The 22,256-nt window shown below is 33.7% G+C and overlaps 2 protein-coding genes across 3 annotated transcripts; both read left to right on the forward strand.

The window, feature by feature from the left end:
• Nucleotides 1–14,114: 14,114 nt before the first annotated feature.
• On the forward strand, nt 14,115–14,567 carry BDCG_02889 (uncharacterized protein; the record flags this gene model as incomplete). Its single annotated transcript, XM_045418460.1, has 1 exon — nt 14,115–14,567. The coding sequence occupies one exon, from the start codon at nt 14,115–14,117 to the stop codon at nt 14,565–14,567; it is 453 nt and encodes a 150-aa protein (XP_045275031.1).
• A 5,241-nt stretch (nt 14,568–19,808) lies between these two features.
• BDCG_02890 lies at nt 19,809–21,868 on the forward strand. Of its 2 annotated transcripts, none has more exons than XM_045418462.1 (4): nt 19,809–20,067; nt 20,212–20,433; nt 20,536–21,044; nt 21,153–21,868. In XM_045418462.1, the coding sequence occupies exons 3-4, from the start codon at nt 20,701–20,703 to the stop codon at nt 21,640–21,642; spliced, it is 834 nt and encodes a 277-aa protein (XP_045280204.1). In that variant the 5' UTR covers nt 19,809–20,067; nt 20,212–20,433; nt 20,536–20,700; the 3' UTR covers nt 21,643–21,868. The 2 variants fall into 2 exon arrangements, with proteins under 2 accessions (XP_045280204.1, XP_045275032.1); XM_045418461.1 differs by having other exon boundaries at nt 20,697–21,044.
• Nucleotides 21,869–22,256: the final 388 nt, after the last annotated feature.

The following is a 22,256-nucleotide window of genomic DNA, read 5'->3' on the forward strand; positions in this document are numbered from 1 at the left end:
TATCTTATTAAAATCTCTATAGTCTATGCATAGATGTAGTCTATTATTCTTCTTAAGTACAAAGAGTATAGACATCTCTACTGAACTCTTTAATGAATATATTCAGTTCTTTGATTGTGCTTCTTCAAGATAATTGTACAGAATATTCAATTTCTTTACAGATAAGTTATAAAGAGGTCTGTACAGCATTATTACACTGTCTTCAAGACAAATCTTATATTATATCTTGATGTCAGAAAACTTCACTGCTTCTCTTTCTGAAAAGACATCTTTAAAATCTGTAAAGAGATATCATGTATGTTCATCTTCAATAACAGATACTACTGCTAATCTTGCAGTAAGAATAATGACTTCTTCATCTATTCTCAAGTCTCAATCACCTGCTACATAGTATATCAACTCAATCTTTTTCTTAAGATTCTTCTGATGAAACTCTTCAGATTTCTCTATCACTGTCTCTTTATTAGTGAGACAGTATCATTACACCTGAGTGACTCAGTCAATGAGAGAATTGTTTTCTCTCAATCATGAGAGATCTAGAATGACATTCTCATCTATAATGTTAACTGTGTGAAGAAGCAGACTGCTCTTCTTGAAGATTTCTTCTGAGTCTGTGATTACACACTTCACTTGAATTATATTAAAATAGTGATATTTCATTTCATCAGTAAATTTCATATGATCTGATAAATCTATCTTCTTTCAACTCTTTATCAAAGAAAAGAAATAGAATATAAAGTTGATATTTACTCTGAAGTTGAGTAGATATCTCACTGATATCTCTCTATTCAGAGTATACATTGTGATCATAATATAAACTCAGAGATATGAGAATTATTAATTCTTCATTTCTTTCTCTTCTTTATCTTTCACAGATATGTTTGTCAGAAGAGAAGTTAACTTTGAGAAGATATCTTCTCAGTTTCTTCTCTTCTTTAGCTTCTTGTAATCACTGATATAGTGATCATCAACTCTGCAGTTAAAATAGAGATCTTTATTAAATCTTTTTTAACATTTCTTCACAGTAAGTGAAGAATCAGAATACTTGAAATTCTTCTTTACTTTCTCTGCACTGAAGCTGTCATAGCACTGTTTAAATTCTGTTATAAGTTGCTTAGAAGAGATCTTATTAATCTTTTTCTCAGAGAATTAATTATTCAAATAGATCTGAGAAGTCAGATTGACAAGCTCAGTGTAATTAGTTAATGAACTCTGATATTGTGATATTATTATCTGCACCTTGTAAGTCAGCTTCATAAGATAAAGCTGTGTTTTTAATTGATTCAAATTATCAGTCAATTTCTCTCAATATTCTTTAAATCTTATATTGAAATTGAAAGAATTCTTATCATCTCATTAATATAATGAGTTGAATTACTGTGCTGCTGTGAAGCTGTAATTACAGTAATCTTTGATTTAATTCAGTAGAAAGTCTTTGAATTCTTCTGAAGTTATGACAGTATTGATACACTCAAGCTCTCTTTTCTTGATAATTCAAGTAGTTGTAGAGATGTCTTCAAGAAGGTTAACAGTGTATATTACTTATATCTTATAAGTATTATACTGACTCAGATTAAGGCAGAATTTTCATTTCAGAGTACAGATAAAGCTGTGAAATTCAGATAATATATTTCTCTTATATCTTGAAGAATCTCTGATCTTAATCTCTCTATCTCTATAATAGATATAGGTGTGTTGAAGCTGCAGCAGTAATAGAGTGATTGAAGAGATTATATCAAAATATATAGCAGATTCAGAAATCTTGAATTTCTGTCAGAGTAGAGATGTATATACTCTAGAGAATGATGTAGTGTTTCTTCTAGAGAGTAAGATCAGATCAGTCTTAGCACAGGTGTATGAAATTATATTAATCTATTAGAGCTTAACTGATTCAAACTTATAATCAGATTGAGTGATTCAAATTATAATATAATGAAACTGAAGCAGTGACTAGTCAGCAGTATTATATAGAAGTAGTTGTTTAAGAAGCTGTATAAGTGAGCTTAACTATCTTACTTAAATAGTGAGCTCATAGACTACAGAGTTATTACAAGAATATCACAGATATAATACTTAGTATACTAAGAAGATTGTATAAGATATACAGTAACTCTTGTATATATTTCAGTAGAAGAAAAACTGAATTACTGACTTCTTTGATGAGAAGTCAGCATCTAGCTATTCTATATAGACAATGAGTAAATACTCTTCTCTTATTTCATAATTGAGAATAGTCAGAGTGATATCTCAGTGATATCTTATTATTAAGAAAGAGTAATCTGCTGATCTTATATAGAAGTGAAGTTCTTATATTCATTAATCAGATCTTTCTATGATATATCCGAATAATGTTATAGAGTGGTTGAAAACCAGTTTGAATGAGATGAAATCATCCGCGTGGAAGCGATGGGCCGTGTGGAACCGCAACGGGGCCTTGGCGCGGCCGGGAGCGTGATAAAAGTGATCTTATTTGATCTCATTTAGTCTTATTCTTGACATAAAGTTACTATTTTTAGACATTTTAAGGTTTTTTTTAGACTATTTTTAATTTTTTAAAAAGTAATACTTTTTGATAATGCTTAAATAAGATTTAAAGTTATTTAAAGTAATAAAAATAATTTAAATTGAGAAGTGAAAATCATGATCTCATTTGAAAAATGTAATAAGAGTAGACAGTAAGTCTCACTGAGACAGTATAAGACTAGACTAACTATGTAACCGTGTCTAAGATCAGAATCAGAATATTTGATAATCTTATTATCAATTCAAATGATTTCATTACACAGTTTTAATATTAGATAGTAGTCTTATACTGTCTCAGTAAGACTTACTGTCTACTTTTATTACATTTTTTAAATAAGATCATGATTTTTACTTCTCAATTTAAATTATTTTTATTGCTTTAAATGACTTTAAATCTTATTTGAGTGTTATCAAAAAGTGTTACTTTTTAGAAAATTAAAAATAGTCTAAAAAAAACCTTAAAATGTCTAAAAATAGTAACTTTATGCTAAGAATGAGACTAAATGAGATTTAATGAAATCACTTTCTTATTTTTTCTAAGTTATGATTAGACTGACTGTGTAACCGTGTCTGAGATCAGAATCAGAATATTTGATAATCTTATTATCAATTTAACTTATCTTATTACATGGTTTTAACATTAAATAGTAGTTTTATACTGTCTCAGTGAGACTTACTATCTACTCTTATCACATTTTCTAAATAAGATTATGATTTTCACTTCTTAATTTAAATTATTTTTATTACTTTAAATGACTTTAAATCTTATTTAAGTATTATTAAAAAGTGTTACTTTTAAAAAAATTAAAAATAGTCTAAAAAAAACCTTAAAATGTCTAAAAATAGTAACTTTATATCAAGAATAAGACTAAATGAAATCAAATAAGATTACTTTCTTATTTTTTCTAAGTTATGATCTCATTTTGAGATCTGATATATAGTCACTTTACATGTTTTTTTAATAATTAGTCTCAGCAGAATTCACGCTAAGAAATGTATGAGATCAGATCAAATGAGATCAAATGTGAAATTTATAATCTCAGTAATCAGTCTAGTTATGATCTTTTTTCGAAATCTGATACATAGTTACTTTGCATATTTTTTTAATAATTAGTCTCAGTGAGATTCATATTAAGAAATGTATAAGATCAGATTAAATAAGGCTAAATGTGAAATTCATAGTCTCAGTAGTCAGTCTATATAAGACTACTATTTAATATTAAATCTGTGTAATGAAATTAGTTAAATTAATAATAAGATTATCAAATATTCTGATTCTAATCTCAGATATAGTTATACAGTCAGTCTAGTTATTAAATAGTAGTTACAAACTTTAATTTATATAATTGTATTTAATTAAAAGCTGTTAACTCTATTAATTATATTGTAAGAATAAGTGCTCGCAGGCGATTATTCGGGTGTTTGCAGCTTGACATGATATGTACTGTTAACTACTAGAAGTATTCATAGTAGAAAGATAAAATATAGAGATTAAATGCATAATAGTATTCAAGCTGAGTTATGAATAGTATTCATGAACTTCAGTCTATATAGTTATATGTAGTCAAGAGCTGCTAGCTCTATTAATTATATAAGAGATAGAAATAGAGATAAAGAATCTGTGAGAAGTGAAATTTCTTACATATCTTCTTCTTTCTAAGACTTCATCTGTGAAGCCTTTTACTGAGTGACTTCATAGAATCAGCTCAGCACTGCAGTGATACTCACTAAAAACTCTTCATATCTATAAAAAATCTCAGTGAGGAAAAATCCCTTGTTACTGTGAAGAGAAAAGAGTCTGTCACTCAGTTTCTTATTTCATAAGATTCTTTATAATCTACAGATTCTTCTCTGACTATCATACAGATTCATCTTACATCTTTCATACAGAAGAGTTCTAGTTAACTCTCAATTATTTTCACAAGATTCTTGTGTGATTATCACACAGATTCATCTTACAGATAAATCACTCTTTGTGAAATCACTCTTATCAAAGAGAAGTATTTGTGAGTTAATCTTTCACTCATTTTCATGAATCATTGTTCTTTGACACTGTAGAATTGTAAGAAATCTTTCATTCTTTCATTAACTCTGTAGAATTATAGAATTAAGATATTCACAGTCTGCAATCATTCTTTATAGTTATATAGAAAGATTCAGATCTGTGATTCACAATCACTCTTATTTACTAGAGTGATCTGACTATTCTGTAGAATCAGTCACAGTGTAAACAAATCTCTCTAGAGTAGTATAAATATCTCAGATCTGTCTGTGAAATCTCATCTTCTTTTTTCTTTTTCTGTAACAGCTTTCATTCTTATAAACTGTGAGTATCTTTATTCATCTGTGAAGTGTTTTTACTCAGATAATAGAGAGAGAGTATTTCTGACAACATCTGTATATTAATTCAAAGACTTTTCAAGAATACAAAATTTTTCAATTTTAACATCTTTATAATAATATCTGATCACTATTAAGCTTCTTATAAGTGTCTCTACAACTTCTCTAATCACTTTTTACTAGCTGATGAAGCAGAGATGCTGCTGCTCATAACTATGTCTTTATTCTTCTCAGCTCTGTCACTGCACTCAATCTTCAGACTAGCAGTCAATCTCATGTCTTTCTCAGATCAGTCTCTGACTTCAAGCAGTGCAGTTCTTCTCTTTGCTGTAAGTGTTCTTATAAGTAATTTCTTATAGACTTTAGCTGACAGTTCTTATAAAGCTTCTGATGTTGTCAGTGTCTTCTACAGCTTCACAGGTCTACAATCATTCTTTCTCTGCCTGTATAATCTCTGATCAGATATATGCAAATATATCTAGATTTCTCATCAATGATTCTCACATTGCAGCGCATTTCTGCAATTTCATTTTCAATGAGAGATAAGTTCTCAGATACCTGTAAAATCCAGATAATTAAGACAATGTAAATGTCATGAATTTATAATGAGAGTTAATCTAAGCAGATAAGTTCTCTCTCTGTATCTTAATTATTTCTGAGCTGAATACTTCAGTATAACTGAGAAAGCAGACACAGCTTTGTAAGAAATATCTAATTATATATATAGACAGTCAGCTCTCAAGATTCTGCTGTAACTGTGTATACTCTGATGTTCAGCTTCTCTGAAGTCTGTGCATTTCTGACAGTTTTCATATCAAATGCAATAATTATCTGTATCACAGATATAATGCTTTCTGCTTCTTTGAAGAAAGAAATTAGTAGTTATAAGAGAATTGAGTATTGTAGATATTAAGAATATGAATTTAAGTTTTCTTATTTTTTTCTTTATTAATCTCTAAATTGTGTTCACAGTTCTGTTTTTATTTCTTATTTTTTAACTTTAATAAGAGTATGATTTCTTCTTCTCTTATATATACTGCAGACTGTTCATCTCAGTAGAAACTCATCATTTTATAGATTAGAGTTTGTAAATAACAGTGTTAATATCTTTATTATAATCAGATTCTTAGTGAAGACTGTGTCATTCTGACTTATCAGAATTCATAGTATGAAAGTTATGTCTCAGCTTCTACAGATGTCTTATCTATCTGAATAATTCTCAAGTGAACTTATTCATCTTATCAGAATACTCTTATCACTAAATCTTGAATCAGAGCTTACAATCTTACTTCTCTGAGTTAATAATCTCTTTAATCTGATATTCTCTTTCACTCTCTAGTACTTCATAAACAGAGTGATAAGTCATAGAATTCTCTTTTAAGAATTTCTTATATTTATAAAGCAAAGAGACATGAAAAACATTATATATTTACAACTCAGATGATAGTTTTAATCTGTAGAACTGTAAGCTAACTTTCTTTATAATCTTATAAGACTCTGTCTGTAAGAGATTCAGCTTCTTACTAGATCTCTGTATAATAATGTTTTCTAGACTCAGTCAGACTCTATTATCTTTCTTGAAACTCTTTATAATATACTTAAAGTTATAGTATCTCTTCTAATACTCTTAGATCTTTCTCAAGAATTCACAGGCTTTCTCTCAGATATTCTGAATTCTCTCAGTCTGTTCATAAGCATCATCACACTCTATAATATACTCTTGCAGATTTATCAAGATTATTTATAGATGAGTTTCAGTGAGTATCTCAAAGAGAGTTTTATCTGTACTGACATGCTTTGAGTTATTATATACAAACTCTGTGAGTGATAATCAATACACTCAGTTATTCTGATTATAATTAACAAAGCACTGTAAATACTGTTTCAATATATTTATCAGATATTCTATCTAATTATCTATCTATTGATGAAAAGCTGTGCTTAGATCTTGTAAGATCTTCAGTATAGTTATCAGATCAGATTAGAACTCTTCTACAAAGATTGATTCTCTCTCTGAGATAATATTTACAGATAATTCATGCAATCAGATCACATCATGAACAAAGATATAAGTTAAATTCTTTAACTTCAAGTTCTTGTAGATGAGTATAAAGTATGTTATTTTAATGAAGTGATTCACTATTATCAGCATACTGTCAAAGCAGGCATTATATATATTCTTACTTTTAAAGAGACTTACAAGAACATTTATTTCTAGCTATTCTCAAGATTTCTGTGAAATGAGTAGAGAAGTAAATTCTTCATATAATCTGAACTGTACTATCTGTGAACTCTGATAAATAGTACAAGAATTCACTATCTTCTTTACAAGTTCTTGCATCTTCAGTCAGAAGTATTTTCTTATAAATAACTCATAAGTTCTAGTGTCTGTAAAATGACCTGTTAAAGAAGAGTCATGATGTCTTTTAATAAGTTCTATATATAGAAACTTATTCATAAGTATATAAATTCAGCTCTCTCTTTATAAGAGATTATTTAAGTCTCTTTAACTCTTTATTTCTGCAGAGTTGATCTCTGCTGTAAGCAGTTTCTGAATATACTGAGTATATTCATTCTTCAGTTGCAGTTCAGATAATCTGAATAGAAGATCTTATAAAGACTTATACTCTGTTTCTTCTTATATCAGATCTTCTGCAGCACTTCTCAAAGCCTGCAAATTCTTCAGATTATAGATACTCTCTTCAAAAATTCTTATGAAGATCTTCAGAGTGTTAACTCTCAGTATTATAGAGAGTAGTTATACAGACTTCTCTTCTCTCTTTTCCTTCTTCTCTTATGAGAAATTGAGAGACTCTTCAGTCAATCTCTTTATAACACTTAGTCTGAGTATCTTATAAAGCTTTTCTGTCTTCTCTAGTCTCTCTATATCTGTTATTCTGATCTTCTTAACATTGTCACGCTCCCGGCCGCGCCAAGGCCCCGTTGCGGTTCCACACGGCCCATTGCTTCCATGCGGATGATTCCATCCATCCCGCATTCCATCCGAACCGGTTTTCAACCGCCCTATGACATCATTCGGATATATCATAGAAAGATCTGATTGATGAGTATGAGAACCCCACTTCTATATGAGGTCAGCAGATTACTCTTCCTTGGCAATGAGGCGCCGCTGAGGTATTGCTCTGACTATCCTCACTTGTAGAATGAGAGGAGGGTATCCATCCATTGTCTATATAGAATAGCTAGATGCTGGCTCCTCATCAAAGAAGTCAGTGATTTGTTTTACTGCTACTGAAATATACACAAGAGTTACTGCATGCCTCATACAATCTTCTTAGTATACTAAGTACCATATCTGTGATATTCTCACAATAACCCTGTAGCCTATGAGCTCGCTATTCAAGCAAGATAGTCAAGCTCACTCATATGACTTCTCAAACAATCATTCCTACATGTCACTGCTGACTAGTCACTGCTTCAGTTCTGTCACATTACAATTTGAATTGCTTGACCTGATTACACATTTGAATCAGTTGAGCTCTAACAGACTGATATGGCCCCACACACCTGCACTGGGACTGACCTGACCCCATCCTCTGGGGGAAACACTACATCATTTCCTAGAGTGTGTACACCTCTACCTCAGCAGGAATCCGAGATTCCTGAACCCACTGCACATTTTGGCATGAGCCCTTCAACCACCCTGTCACTGCTGCAGCCCCTACACACCTACATCTATCATGGAGATAGAGAGATTAAGGTTGGAGATTCACTAAGATACAAGAGAAACATCTTGTCTGAATTTCACAGCTTTATCTATACTCTTGAATGAAAATTCCACCTTAATCTGAGCCAGTATAATACTCATGAGGTACAAGTAATATACACTGTCAACCTTCTTGAAGGCATCTCTGTGACTACTTGAGTCATCAAGAAGAGGGAGCTTGAGTGTATCAATACTGTCATAACTTGAGAAGAATTCAAGAACTTTCTACTGAATCAAATTGAAGATCACTGCAACTGCAGCTTCACAGTGATGCAGCAGTTCAACTCATTATATCAATGAGATGATGAAAATCCTTTCAATTTCAATGCAAGATTTGAAGAATATTGAGAGGAACTGATCAATGATTTGAATCAATTAAAAATGCAGCTTTATCTTACAAAGCTGACTCACAAGATGTGAATAATAATATCATAATATCAGAGTTCATCAATCAATCATACTGAGCTTGTCAACCTGACTTCTCAAATCTATTTGAATAATCAATTCTCTGAGAAAAAGGTTAATAAGACCTCTTCTAAGTAATTAACAATGAGATCTAAACAGTGTCATGACAGCTTCAGTGCAGAGAAAGTAAAGAAGAATTTCAAGTGTTCTGATTCTTCACTCACTGTGAAGAAACACTAAAAAAGATTTGACAAAGATCTCTGTTTCAACTGTGGAGCTGATGATCACTATATCAGTGATTGCAAGAAGTCAAAGAAGAGAAGGAACTGAGAAGACATCTTCTCAAAGTTAACTCCTCTTCTGACAAATGTATCTGCGGAAGATAAAGAAGAGAAAGAAAAGGATTGATAATTCTCATGTCTCTGAGTTCATGTTATGATCACAATGCATACTCTGAATGAGGAGATACTAGTGAGATGCCTACTCAACTTCAGAGTGAATATTAACTTCATATTCTATTCCTTTTCTTTGATGAAGGATTGAAAGAAGATAGATCTGTCAGACCATGCAAAATTTACAGATAGAACAAAATGCCACTGTTTTGACATAATTCAAGCAAAGTGTGTGATCACAGACTCAGAAGAAATCTTCAAGAAGAGCAGTCTGCTTCTTCATGCAGTCAACATCATAGATGAGGATATCATCCTAGATCTTCTGTGATTGAGAGAAAACAATTCTCTCATTGACTGAGTCACTCAGGCATGACAGTATTGCCTCACTGATGAAGAGACAGTGATAGAGAAATCTGAAGAGTTTCATCAGAAGAATCTTGAGAAAAAGATTAAGTTAATATACTGTGTAGCAGGTGATTAAGACTTGAAAACAGGTGAAGAAGTCATCATTCTCACTGCAAGATTAGCAGCAGTATCTGTCATTGAAGATGAATGTACACAACATCTCTTTACAGATTTTAAGAATGTCTTTTCAGAAAGAGAAGCAGTGAAGTTTCCTGATATCAAGGTGTGATATAAGATTCATCTTGAAGACAGTGCAATGATACTGTACAGGCCTCTTTACAACTTGTCTGTAAAGAAGTTGAATGTTCTGTGCAAATATCTTGAAGAAGTGCAATCAAAGAACTGAATACATTCATCAAAGAGTTCAGCAGGGACATCTATACTCTTTATGTTTAAGAAGAATGATAGGCTACATCTATGCATAGACTACAGAGGCCTCAATAAGGTGATGATTAAGAATTGCTATTCATTATCATTAATCAACAAGATAATCAATCAATTATCTGAAGCAAAGATGTTCTTAAAGATTGATATACAGAATATCTATCATAGGATCAGAGTTAACAAAGACAACATTTAAAAAACAGCTTTTCATACCAAGTACAGCAATTTTGAATATCTTGTTTTGCCTTTTGATCTTTGTAACACTCCAGCCATCTTTCAGACCTATATAAATGAGACACTGTGAGGCCTTGTCAACATCTCCTGCATAGTATACCTGGACAACATTTTAATCTTCTTGAAATCAGAGAAAGAACATGATATCCATGTTCAAGAAGTGTTGAGTTGCTTGAGACAGCATCAACTCTATGCAAACACTGAAAAATGCTCATTCTACATGCAGGAGATTGATTTCTTAGGTTATATTGTTGAAATGAATGGCATTTCAATGGACAGGAGCCGGGTCTCTGTCATTGAGAACTGGCTGGCGCTGCAGATGTACCACAAGGTGCAGGTGTTTCTAGAATTTGTGAATTTCTACAGATAATTCATCTATGCATATTCACAGATTACTGCCCCTCTTACAGATCTGTTGAAGAGAAGTGTGAAAGACAGGAAAATGAGATCATTTACTCTCACTCAAGACACCGTGCAGGCATTTGTAGAATTGAAACAAGCTTTCACAGATGTCACAATGCTGAATCATTTTAACCCTGACTTACTCAGTCAGTGTGAGACTGATGCATCTGAGAATGAGATCTGTGGAATCTTTTTACAGTTGACATCAGAGGTCTTTCAACATTGAAAGAATCAGGGGATAATCATCTCTGAGAAAACAGGCAATGAATTGTCTGTGAGAGAAGGCTTTTTCACAGAGTCTACAAGATGCTGTGAATGAAGATCAGTGATCTTCTTCTTCAAGAAGTTATCACTCACACAGAGAAGGTATAATACTCATGATCAGAAGATGTTAGTAATTGTTGAATCCTTTAAGATCTGGTGACATTATCTTCAGAATAGTAAGTACCCAGTGCAAGTCCTCACTGATCATGCAAATCTGCATTACTTCTTGACAACAAAGAGCTTAACAGGATATCAAGCCAGGTGGGTGAAGCTGCTTTCAGAGTATGATTTCTATATTCAATATTATTCAGGTTGGCTTAACCCTGTCAATATGCTGTCTAGACAGCCTGATTATAATATTGTTGATGTGGAGAAGGATTCTATAAAAGAATCTCTGTCATCACTGCAGAAGAAGCTGGCTGCAGGGGGTTGAGATTCTCTAAAGCTCAGGAACAGTGCTGGAGAGACAGCTGTGCGACTCAGTATAGAAGGTGAAAGAGAACCCGGGTCCTCATGGGAGACTGACACTGAAGATCATGAGCTTCTCATGTCACATCTTGCAATCATTGAATTGATAAAGAATGAAACAGTCTACAATCTTTCAATCTGACTACTTTTGAAATTCATTAATAAGTTACAGAAGAAGGACATCTCTACTGCAGCTTGAATTCAAAAGTTGAAGAAGAAAGAATTCAGTTTAAACTTGAAAGAGACAGACTCTGAGCAGGGCAGTGCTGCTAAGAAATCAAGTCACTGATAACTAGAAGAATGTGAACTTCTACTGCTAAATGATTCAGTCTTTGTCTCTCATAGCAGAGCGGTGTGTCAGGAGTTATTGAGAATTCATCATAATGATTCTCATACAAGACACTTCAGGTTAGAGAAGACTGAGAAGCTTCTAAAACATAAATACACTTAAGACAAGCTCTGAGCAGATGTCAAAGAGTATGTTGAAACTTGCAATGTCTGCTAAAGAATAAAGATTCTATGGTATAAGTAATACAGTGAGTTGATATCACTGCCTGTTTCAAAGAGCTCATAGCAGAATCTATCAATGGATTTCATAGTTGACCTGCTGAAGTTGACAAGAGTCAAAGAATATGACTCAATTTTAATCATTGTTAACTGCTTCATGAAGATGATCAGATATATCTCTATTTATAAAAAGGTTAAAGCCTCTGAATTGACTGACCTGTTTTTAGATATCATCATTCATGATCACAGTGCTCTGAAATCATTGATAACAGATTGAGAATCCCTCTTCATCAGTAAATACTGATCAGCTTTTTGCTATCATCTTATAATAAGATGTCTTCTCAGTACTGTATTTCACTCACAGACTGATGATCAGACTGAATGCCAGAATCAGACACTAGAACAGCATCTTTGAGTGTTCTGTTCATATCATCAGAATGATTGACTCAAACATCTTCTGACTGCTGAATTCATATATAACAATGCAAAGAATGCAATCTTAAAGGTATCTTCTTTCTATGCTTGTTATGAATATAATTCTTTGTTACTCAGTGATGTTGTGAATGACATTTCAAAGAAGAGAATAGATAGTCAGAATGTCAGACAGATACAGAGAATGAAGTATTTCTCAGTATTAGAAGTAAAAGTGAGATTGAAACTTTTGAATAAAATTCATGAGAAGATGATGAAAAGCATTCACTGCACTCAGAAGCAGTAGATGAAATACTATAATTAAAAACATCTTCTGATGAAGTTCTTAATAGAGAATCAAGTGCTACTTTCAGCAAAGAATATCAAGATAATGAGATTATATAAGAAGCTCAGTGAGTAGTGACTAGAATCTTTCTCAGTAACAAGAGTGATGAGTAAGCAGGCATATGAGTTGAAATTACTCACAGAATTGAAATCAATTCATTCTGTTTTTCATATTTTCTATTTGAAGCTCTATAAGCAATGCTCTGAAGTGAAGCTGTCTCAGCTGAATGATATCAAGATTGAGAGTGATACTGAATATCTTATAAAGAAAATATTGAATAAGTGAATACATTATGACAAGCTTCAATATCTCATTAAATGAGAAGATTATTCATTATCAGAGAATTTATAAGAACTGCTTGAGTATTTGAAAAATACTGAGAAAGAGATTGTAATCTATGAGATGACTAGTAGAGACTGCTCTGTTATACATCAGAGATGTTGAGTAAGAAACACTGCTTAAGACTTCTCATTTTTCTCAAAGAGTTTTTTAGAGATAATCTTGCAGTGATGAGTCAGTGTCTTGTAGACTCTGTAGCACTCTTCTTCTATTTTCTCTCAAAGAGTTTTTAGAAGTTTAATAAGACTACACAAGTGTAACATTTCTGAAGCAGTTAAAAGAAAAGAGATATTTGAAATCAATAAAAAGATTAATATTATTGACCTGCAGACTGCTGCTATTCTAATGAGGTCACAGCCTGCTGAAAAAGTAAAAAGAGAGATCAGAGCCTACTTGCTAATAATTATATTCTCATCAAACTCATTCTTCACTATTGAAGTCTTCAGTATCAGTATCTTTATCTACTGAGAAGTTAGTACTGCAGTACTGCAGAGAAGCATGCTACAGAAGAGTATGAGAGATACTGAAAGTGTCAACTTATTAACTTACAAAGTATCTCAGTTATCTGCTTCAACTGAAGTGAGATTCTCTTCAATCAGTGATTGATCTCTGCAGTGCTTTCAATGACAGTGCTGACTGACTCTTTCTTGAAGTCAGTCATTCTGAGGTGTTTTTTTATCTCAGAGATTCACACTTTCATCTTCTTTTGCAGATGAATAAGAGAGACCTTCTCAGTCTTGATGAAATTTATCAACACTTGAAGCTCTGAGATTCTTGCTCTGTACTGCTTGAGCATCTGAGCTTCTTGTCAGAGCTGATACAATATCTTCTTGTAAGATAGATAATACTTATAGAGAGATAGAAGTCATTGTTGCAGATACAATGAAAACAATGAAAGTGAGAGAAGAAGTGAGTGTATAAAATCCCTCTCTTCTTCAGCTGCTTAGTGCAGTGCAGATAAGTAGTGATGCTGGCCAGAGGCCACACTGGAGCCTTCTCACAGGGAGAAGATGAAGGAACCGCGGGACTCTGCAGACCCAACCCAGCAGCATCCCAAGCAGGGCTCAGGTGTGCCGCGGGAGGAGAACTATGGATTGGGCTCCTTGAAGCCACTGTCTTCAGAATCAAGCTCTCCCCGGGTTCCTCTCTGAATGACCACATGGGATCATACACCACTGTATTGGCTGGGGGGGGGGGCGGCGTTGCAATGGCGGCGGGGGGGGCAGGGGATGGACCAGATGCAGACACACCAGCCGGCAGAAGGGACAACACCTCACTGCAGGGCATGGCAACTTCCACCGCGGCTGCAAGAGAAGCAGGAGGAGGTGTGGCAATGAAAGTGGTGCTCCCGCGGCTCATTGACACTGCCACCTCCAACCTGGCTTTCTTGGCGGCCACAGAGGCCGCCGCTGCATCATGAAGATGTTTGTTACTCACTAGAAAATGTCAGAATAAGCCCTCTACTGTCCTTCAAGAATGATACTCTCATGCACTCACTATTGCAGATGGGGGAGGGGGGAGAAAAATGTGTCACAGAGAGAGAGATCTTTTGAAAAAATCCTGTCACTACTGTTAGCTTTGCCTCTAAAATACATCACTTTTGCAGAGAATTTCATATATAGAATGGAATATGTTGAGAGATCTGTAAGTCACTTGTTAACTACATTTTTCCACATTTCAAATTGATATATAAGGAACCCACTTATCATGTGTTTGATTTGAATGAAGATGGGAAAAGAAAGATCTATGCAGTCAGCAGAAAAACTCATCTTTGTGTCATGCACAGTACATGCACTGTCAATTAGTTAGCAATCATTGCTATATAATAAAGATAATTTCTAATTCAGTAATCTTGAGAGCATAGAGACTATGCTCTTAAAGAGAAGGGCATTGTCATGCTTTCAGCTGTGTCAAGGCTCTGTTATAGTTTCACACAGCTCATTGCTTCCATGCGGATGATTTCATTCATTCTGTATTCTGTCTGAACCAGTTTTCAACCACTCTATGACATCATTCAGATATATCATAGAAAGATTTGATTGATGAGTATGAGAACCTCACTTCTATATAAGATCAGCAGATTACTCTTCCTTGGCAATGAGGCATCACTGAGGTATTGCTTCAGCTATTCTTGCTTATGAAATGAGAGAAGAGTATCTGCCTATTATCTATATAGAATAGCTAGATGCTGGCTTCTCATCAAAGAAGTCAGTGATTTGTTTTACTGCTACTGGAATATACACAAGAGTTACTGTGTGCCTCATACAATCTTCTTAGTATATTAAGTACCATATCTGTGATATCCTCGCAATAACTCTGTAGCCTATGAGCTCGCTATTCAAGCAAGATAGTCAAGCCCACTTATACAGCTTCTCAAACAACCACCTCTACGTGTCGCCGCTGACTAGTCACTGCTTCGGTTCCGCCACGTTACAAACATAGTCTGATCTGTGAGAGAGTTCATCTGCTGAGTTCTTAGTTTTCTTAATATATTCTATCTTGAATCAGAACTTACTCAGTCTCTGAGCTCAGTGAATCTGTCACTGTAAGAGTTTCTTAATTAAAGTAAACTGTTATAAGCTGTTATAATCAGTTCTAACAGTAATCATTATTATAAGATTCTTAAAGTAGTGATATCAGTAATGAAAGAATTTCACTATTATAAGAAGCTTCTGATTATGAATACTATAGTTAATCTCTACAGATTGCATCTTTTATAAGAAAAAGATTACTGAAACTCAGTTCTTATTTAACTGTAGTTATAAGACTATTTCTGAAATTATAAAGAAGAAGACATCTATCTTTAATCTGATTAAGAGTAAGAGATCAAAGTGAAACAGTATTATTATATCTATGAATATCTGTTTTAATCTTACAAAGATCTTATAAACTTCTAAGATAAGAAATTTCTCACAGTTCTTTCTTCTTAATAATCTTTTTATTCTCTATTTATGAAATAACTTCTTCTTATTTTCACTCTTCAGCATATCTGTAAGAGTTAAGAAGATTCTTATAAATATAAAGATAAATTATCTATAGAAATTCATAAAACTCAGAAAGATCTGAATTTTATGAATACTAGTTAAATTCAGTTATAATAGAATAGTCTTAATCTGTGAAGATTTCATCTGAATATTATTTACAGTGATTATATATTCTAGAAAATTAATCTGACAGATACTGAAGTTGTACTTTATAAGCTTAATATACAGTTCTGTCTTATCTAAGACCTTTAATATACTTTGTACATGCTCAGTGTGTTCTTTCTTCTTCATAGAGTACATCATCACATTATTCAGATATATTATTATAAAGATATTCAGATATACATGAAGTGTTTTATTAATAAAAGACTGAAAAGCTGTGAAAGTATTAGTCAGATTAAAAGATATCACTAGATATTCAAACAATCTCAGTGCAGTTCTAAAGACAGTCTTTTATTCATTCTCAGACTATATTTACAGCTGTGTATATACATTGATTATATTCAGTTGTATGAATATGACAGCTTCTGTAAAATAATTGATTACATTCTCAATCAGAGATAGTGAGTAGTGACTCTTTATTATCTTAAAGTTCAGATTATAATAGTTTATATACAATCTGAGATCTTTATTCTTCTTCTTTATAAATATTACAGAGACTTCTGTGAAGATCTGTGAAGATTGAATAAAGTTATTCTTCAGATTCTTCTTTACATAGGTCTGTAAGACCTCTGTCTTATAATGAGAGAGCTTATAGATTGATTCTCAGAAGAGTTTCTACTCTTCTATTAAATTTATTACTAGATTCTTCTTATAGTGAGAAGAAAGCTCAGCTATCTTTACTGAACTGAATATCTCTGTAAGATCTCAGTATTTCTCTGATATCTGAAGCTCAGTTTTTATAACTGCAAGATTCTCAGACACTTGTAAAGTCATTATATAGATAAGCTTATCTTCTCTAAATAACTCTGTAGTATTAACTGATTCTATCTCTGTAAGTAAGTCTGTCAATACTGATTGAAAGTATAAACCTGACTCATAGACAGCTATGTGTGAATTATGTCTTTAAAGTTATACAAGTCTCAAGTACATATTATCTATAATATCTATGATAATCACAGTTTCTATAAATCTTCTTCAGATTTCAGAGAGATCTTGCAATTCAAAGATAATTCTTATAAGTCTTTCAGCTCTCAGATCTGAGTTCTCATATTCTGCTTATTATAAGAGTAAATTCTCAGTTTTCATCTTTCAGCTTATTCACTCTGTGAGCTTTAGAGACACTACAGTGATCTGAGATTCTAAGTTTATTAATACTTTTTATACTTGCAGAGTAGTAGTACTGTGATATAATCTCTCTCTATAAGTAAGTATTTTCATCAGAGAAGCAACAGATTCAGATATCAGTTTCAAGACTCTTAAGAAGGCTGTTACTGACTCTGTCTGTAACTTCTTAAATTTCTATTTTAATTTATCTGAATAGTTTGTGTAAAGATGTTCTGATTTAGAATAGATAAAATAGAGTCTCTTTTTCTTGATCTCTCTGTTATTTGACTGACCGTGTGACCGTGTCTGAGACCAGGACCAGATTTTTTGATAGTTTCATTACCAATTCGACTGATCCCATTACACAGTTTTAACATTAGATAGTAGTTTCATACTGTCTCAGTGAGACTTACTGTCTACTCTTGTCACATTTTTCAAATAAGATCATAATTTTCACTTCTCAATTTAAATTATTTTTATTGCTTTAAATGACTTTAAATCTCATTTGAGCATTACCAAAAAGCATTACTTTTTAAAAAATTAAAAATAGTCTAAAAAAACCTTAAAATGTCTAAAAATAGTAACTTTATGTCAAGAATGGGACTAAATGAGACCAAATGAGATCACTTTCTCATTTTTTTCAAGTCATGGTTTCATTTTAAGATCTGATATATAGTCACTTTACCTGTTTTTTTGATAGCCAGTCCCAGCGGGATTCACGCCAAGAAATGTATGAGACCAGATCAAATAAGATCAAACGTGAAATTCATGATTCTGACAGTCAGTCTATCTGTTATATACTCTATTTATAAGAGCTTGTGAAACTCTCTCTCTCTACTCAGTAGTCAGATATAAATCTCTCTATATTTTATTATCTTTTTCTAATAAATCTGTTCTCTGTTATTCTGACTCTTACAGAACTGATCAGTAATTCACTCTCTATAAGTCTATAACTCTCACAGTGATCTGTAAGTAATGAATAAGAGTTATCAGTTTCTTCAGAGTCAAGAACTTAGAGTCTTACTGAATAAGCTTATTCTATATATCTTTATTCAGTCTCTTTATAAATATTATCATTCAGATCTTGTTTCAGAGCTCTGTTTTCACAGATCTTAATTCATATTATAATTTTATAAAGTGCTGTGAGTAGTCTTCATCAGATTTCTCATCTCTTTTTCTAATATTAATGATTGTAATTCAGATGTTCTCTGTTCAACTCACAGAGTTTCTCAACTTATTCTCTAGATAAATCTTAAGAACAGATCAGTAGAATCTCTTATAATCATTCTCTAGATAATTCAGTCAGTTCTTAACTTCAGTATAATAGAGATCTGTTATTATGTAGATAATAGCTTCTTCATCTTTTATATCACACAGTCAGACTTATAAGTCAATTTCAAATATAAACTTGTAAAATCTTTTATAGATTATAATTCAATAAGTGATCTTAAGTGATTATAGCTTAAGAAAGTTTCTTTTCAGTTCATAGATATCTCTGAAGATCATATCTAAAGACTTAGTTCAAGAGTGTTTATAAGTAGTAAGCATTTCTTATAGAAAAATAGCTTAGTCTTATAAGAGATACTCAAGAATATTCTTCACACTAAGATTGATTTATTTATGAGTTTAAAGAGTTTCTCTATCACAGATATAGAAAATAATGTTTTATAAGTAATTAATAAGTTCTCTAGAACTTCTTTTATAAAGATTATTTATAATTCAGATAACTGCTTCTGAGTGTCTATAGTAGAGTTTACAGAGATTAAAGTATATAAGTTTTTAGTTCTTTCAGTTATAACAGATGATTGCTGACTAACTGAGCTTGAAATATAAGAATAAGTACTCACAGATAATTATTCAGATGTTTACAGCTTGATATAATATATACTATTAATTACTAGAAGTATTCATGATAGAAAGATAAAATATAGAGATTAAATATATAATAGCATTTAAGCTGAGTTATGAATAGTATTTATGAACTTCAGTCTATATAGTTGTATGTAGTCAAGAGCCGCTAGCCCTATTGATTATATGAGAGATAGAAATAGAGGTAAAGAATCCGCGAGAAGCGGGATTTCTTACATATATAAGAGATTAAAATAAAGATAAAAAATCTATAAAAAGTAAGATTTTTTACACTGTTTTACTTTTTATTACTATTATTATTTTTATTATCTTACAGTCTCTCTCTACTATAATTAATAAAGAAATTAGTATATTTTAAAATATATAACTGCTTACAAAGTTTAGTTTTTTACCACTCTGTGCTCTGTATATTTTTAATTAATAAGCTCTGTTTGATTACAAATTGAATGAATATGATTGGTGCGTGTACATGGTAACACTAGTATAAAATACTCAAAAAATACCCATTTGACTCAAATGTCAATATAGACTGCCGTAGTAGCCGAGTATCAAACCCATGCATCTGGTGCCGGCCTTTCTGATAGCCGGAGAGCCAGTGGCAGCCATGCTGCAATATTAATATTTAAAAAGTTGAACAACTGCAACAACTTCGAAAAATCTTGCATGAAAGGAGATCACGTTATTGCCTCCTGCCTGCGCTAATTTACGTCCCTTGCCAACGGGTTTCCTTCTCACCCAAGTCGACGAGCGAGCTGAAATGGCACTCAGCAGGATCAGAGATGAAAATCTCTTTATCAGCGGGTAAAGTCATTTTTACCCCTCATTTTGACCCCTTCCGCTGGCCGTATCCAAGCACCCACGGTTGTTTGGTTGGCTGGCCCCTTTTTTTTTCGCGACATCCCTCTTTCCATTATTTATTCGATGTGATTACTGACTAATTACTAGGATTATGAGCCTGAGCAATAAAAGTGCCCTCATGAAAGCAAATATCACACATATTGTTTCTGTACTTCGGTTAAATCCAGACGAGGAGCGCTTTGAGTCTTTTGAACATTTACAGATCCCTGTGGACGATGTCAGTGATGAAGACCTCTTTCGGCATTTCCCCACTACGAATGCCTTTATCAAATCTGGCCTGGATAGCGGTGGCGGGGTGCTGGTACATTGGTGAGCTAATTATCCATTGTCTGGGGCTGAAATGAACACGTCAAGGGGTACTTGTCCCACAGCTGGGTTTAACCAAAATAACTGGTCCCTTCGCGAACACAGGCTATATTCCCGCTCTAAACAGATATATTTTATGTAACCTTCTGAACTTCATCACTATGCTTCCTATTTCAATCTGTTTCTTTTTATAGCCCTAAGAATAGGATCCATTGCTTTCCTGTCGCGAACAAATGTTACCTCGGCTAACATTAAAATCGTAACAGCGCGATGGGCAAATCCCGATCTGCAACTGTCTGTATTGCATTTCTGCTTCACCGGGACCCTGGTGCATTAACGCCCTGGGGGGCTCTTGAACTAATTCGTCAGTCAAGACCACTATGCGAACCAAATGGCGGGTTCCAAGAGCAATTGGAACTCTATCACAAAATGGGATGCCCAGACAATGTCACTGACCATCCCTTGTATAAACGCTGGGTATACGAGCGAGCGCTCGAAGAGAGTGTTGCATGTGGCCGTGCTCCTGAAATTGAGCTCGTTAGATTCGAGGATGAGTGCGCGGAGCCCTCAAATAAAACCGACGAATCTACGGAAATAAAGTGCCGCAAGTGCCGGTTAGACCTTCTTTGTCCCCGTTTATCCCCTCCTCTTGGAGATCCTATCTATGTTCTCTTCTATTCCTGTCCACTTAACGGAGGTTAGCTAACTAATGATTCCCACAGACGCAAATTGGCAACTCTTCCCTTCATAATCCCTCACACACCACAAACTGACAAGCGATTACCGCGAGGTCATACTATCCCGGAGGGACCGTGTGCTCATATATTCTTACATCCGCTAACGTGGATGCGGCCCTCTCTCTTCCCTGAACAAGACAGTTCGTCGCCAGCAGCCAACTCAGCTGATGAATACAAATATACTCCTGAGGCACCACTTTCCGGACGCCTCACGTGCCCTAATTCCGCCTGCGGCGCCAATATTGGAAAATTCGCATGGCAGGGCATGAAATGTAGCTGCGGAAACTGGGTTGTGCCTGCAATTGGCTTGGCGCGGGCGCGAGTAGATGTTGTGGACAGCGTTGTGCGGTGGGGGACGATTGACGCTTCAGCTGGAATCAGAGTACCGGCCAGGATTGGAGGGGTAGCAGGTGGGGGAGTAGGAGGAGGAGCATCAACCGCGGCTGATCCCGCCGGAGGCCGGGGCCTTCTATGAATATTTGTCATAATTTTCAAAATTTCAACAAGGAAGCACCAACACTTCTTCTAAGGGGCGTGCGTTTAACAAGACAGGTTAGAAATGTTAAATGACAAGCGGAATACATTACCTACTGATACATCCCAATATGCCTAGCTTTGATTATCGGCTTGCGATATCTTTACGAATTGATACATCAACTGTCGGATAATCTCCCCAATGCCACACTTCTGATTTAACACAATTTTTTTTTTTTTTTTTTTTTTTTTTTTTTTTTTTTTTTTTTTTTTTTTTCCCAAATTGAATTTCAATCTCAATTTCAGTTTCTCTGCTTTACCTTATTTGTTTCTATGAGACAGATTACAGATCTAAGCTGTCTTACAATACTAGGACGTAAGCACTATCAGGATGGGCTTGGAAGGATCAGCTCCAAGGATCAGCCTTTCAAGGGATCTTCTGATCCGTGCTCGAGCGAAAAGCTAGGAAGCCTTTCATTCGTAGCGAACAATCATTTGTTCCCTACGAAGGCCTATGACACCTGTGGGCCCTGGTACGGACTCCATAAAGGAACAAACAACGCCAAGAATTCTTACGCTGTACACCATCCCTGGTTTGCTGTCGCTTGATACATG

This window comes from Blastomyces dermatitidis, assembly GCF_000003525.1.
Source record: "Blastomyces dermatitidis ER-3 genomic scaffold supercont1.3, whole genome shotgun sequence".
NCBI classification, from domain to species: domain Eukaryota; kingdom Fungi; phylum Ascomycota; class Eurotiomycetes; order Onygenales; family Ajellomycetaceae; genus Blastomyces; species Blastomyces dermatitidis.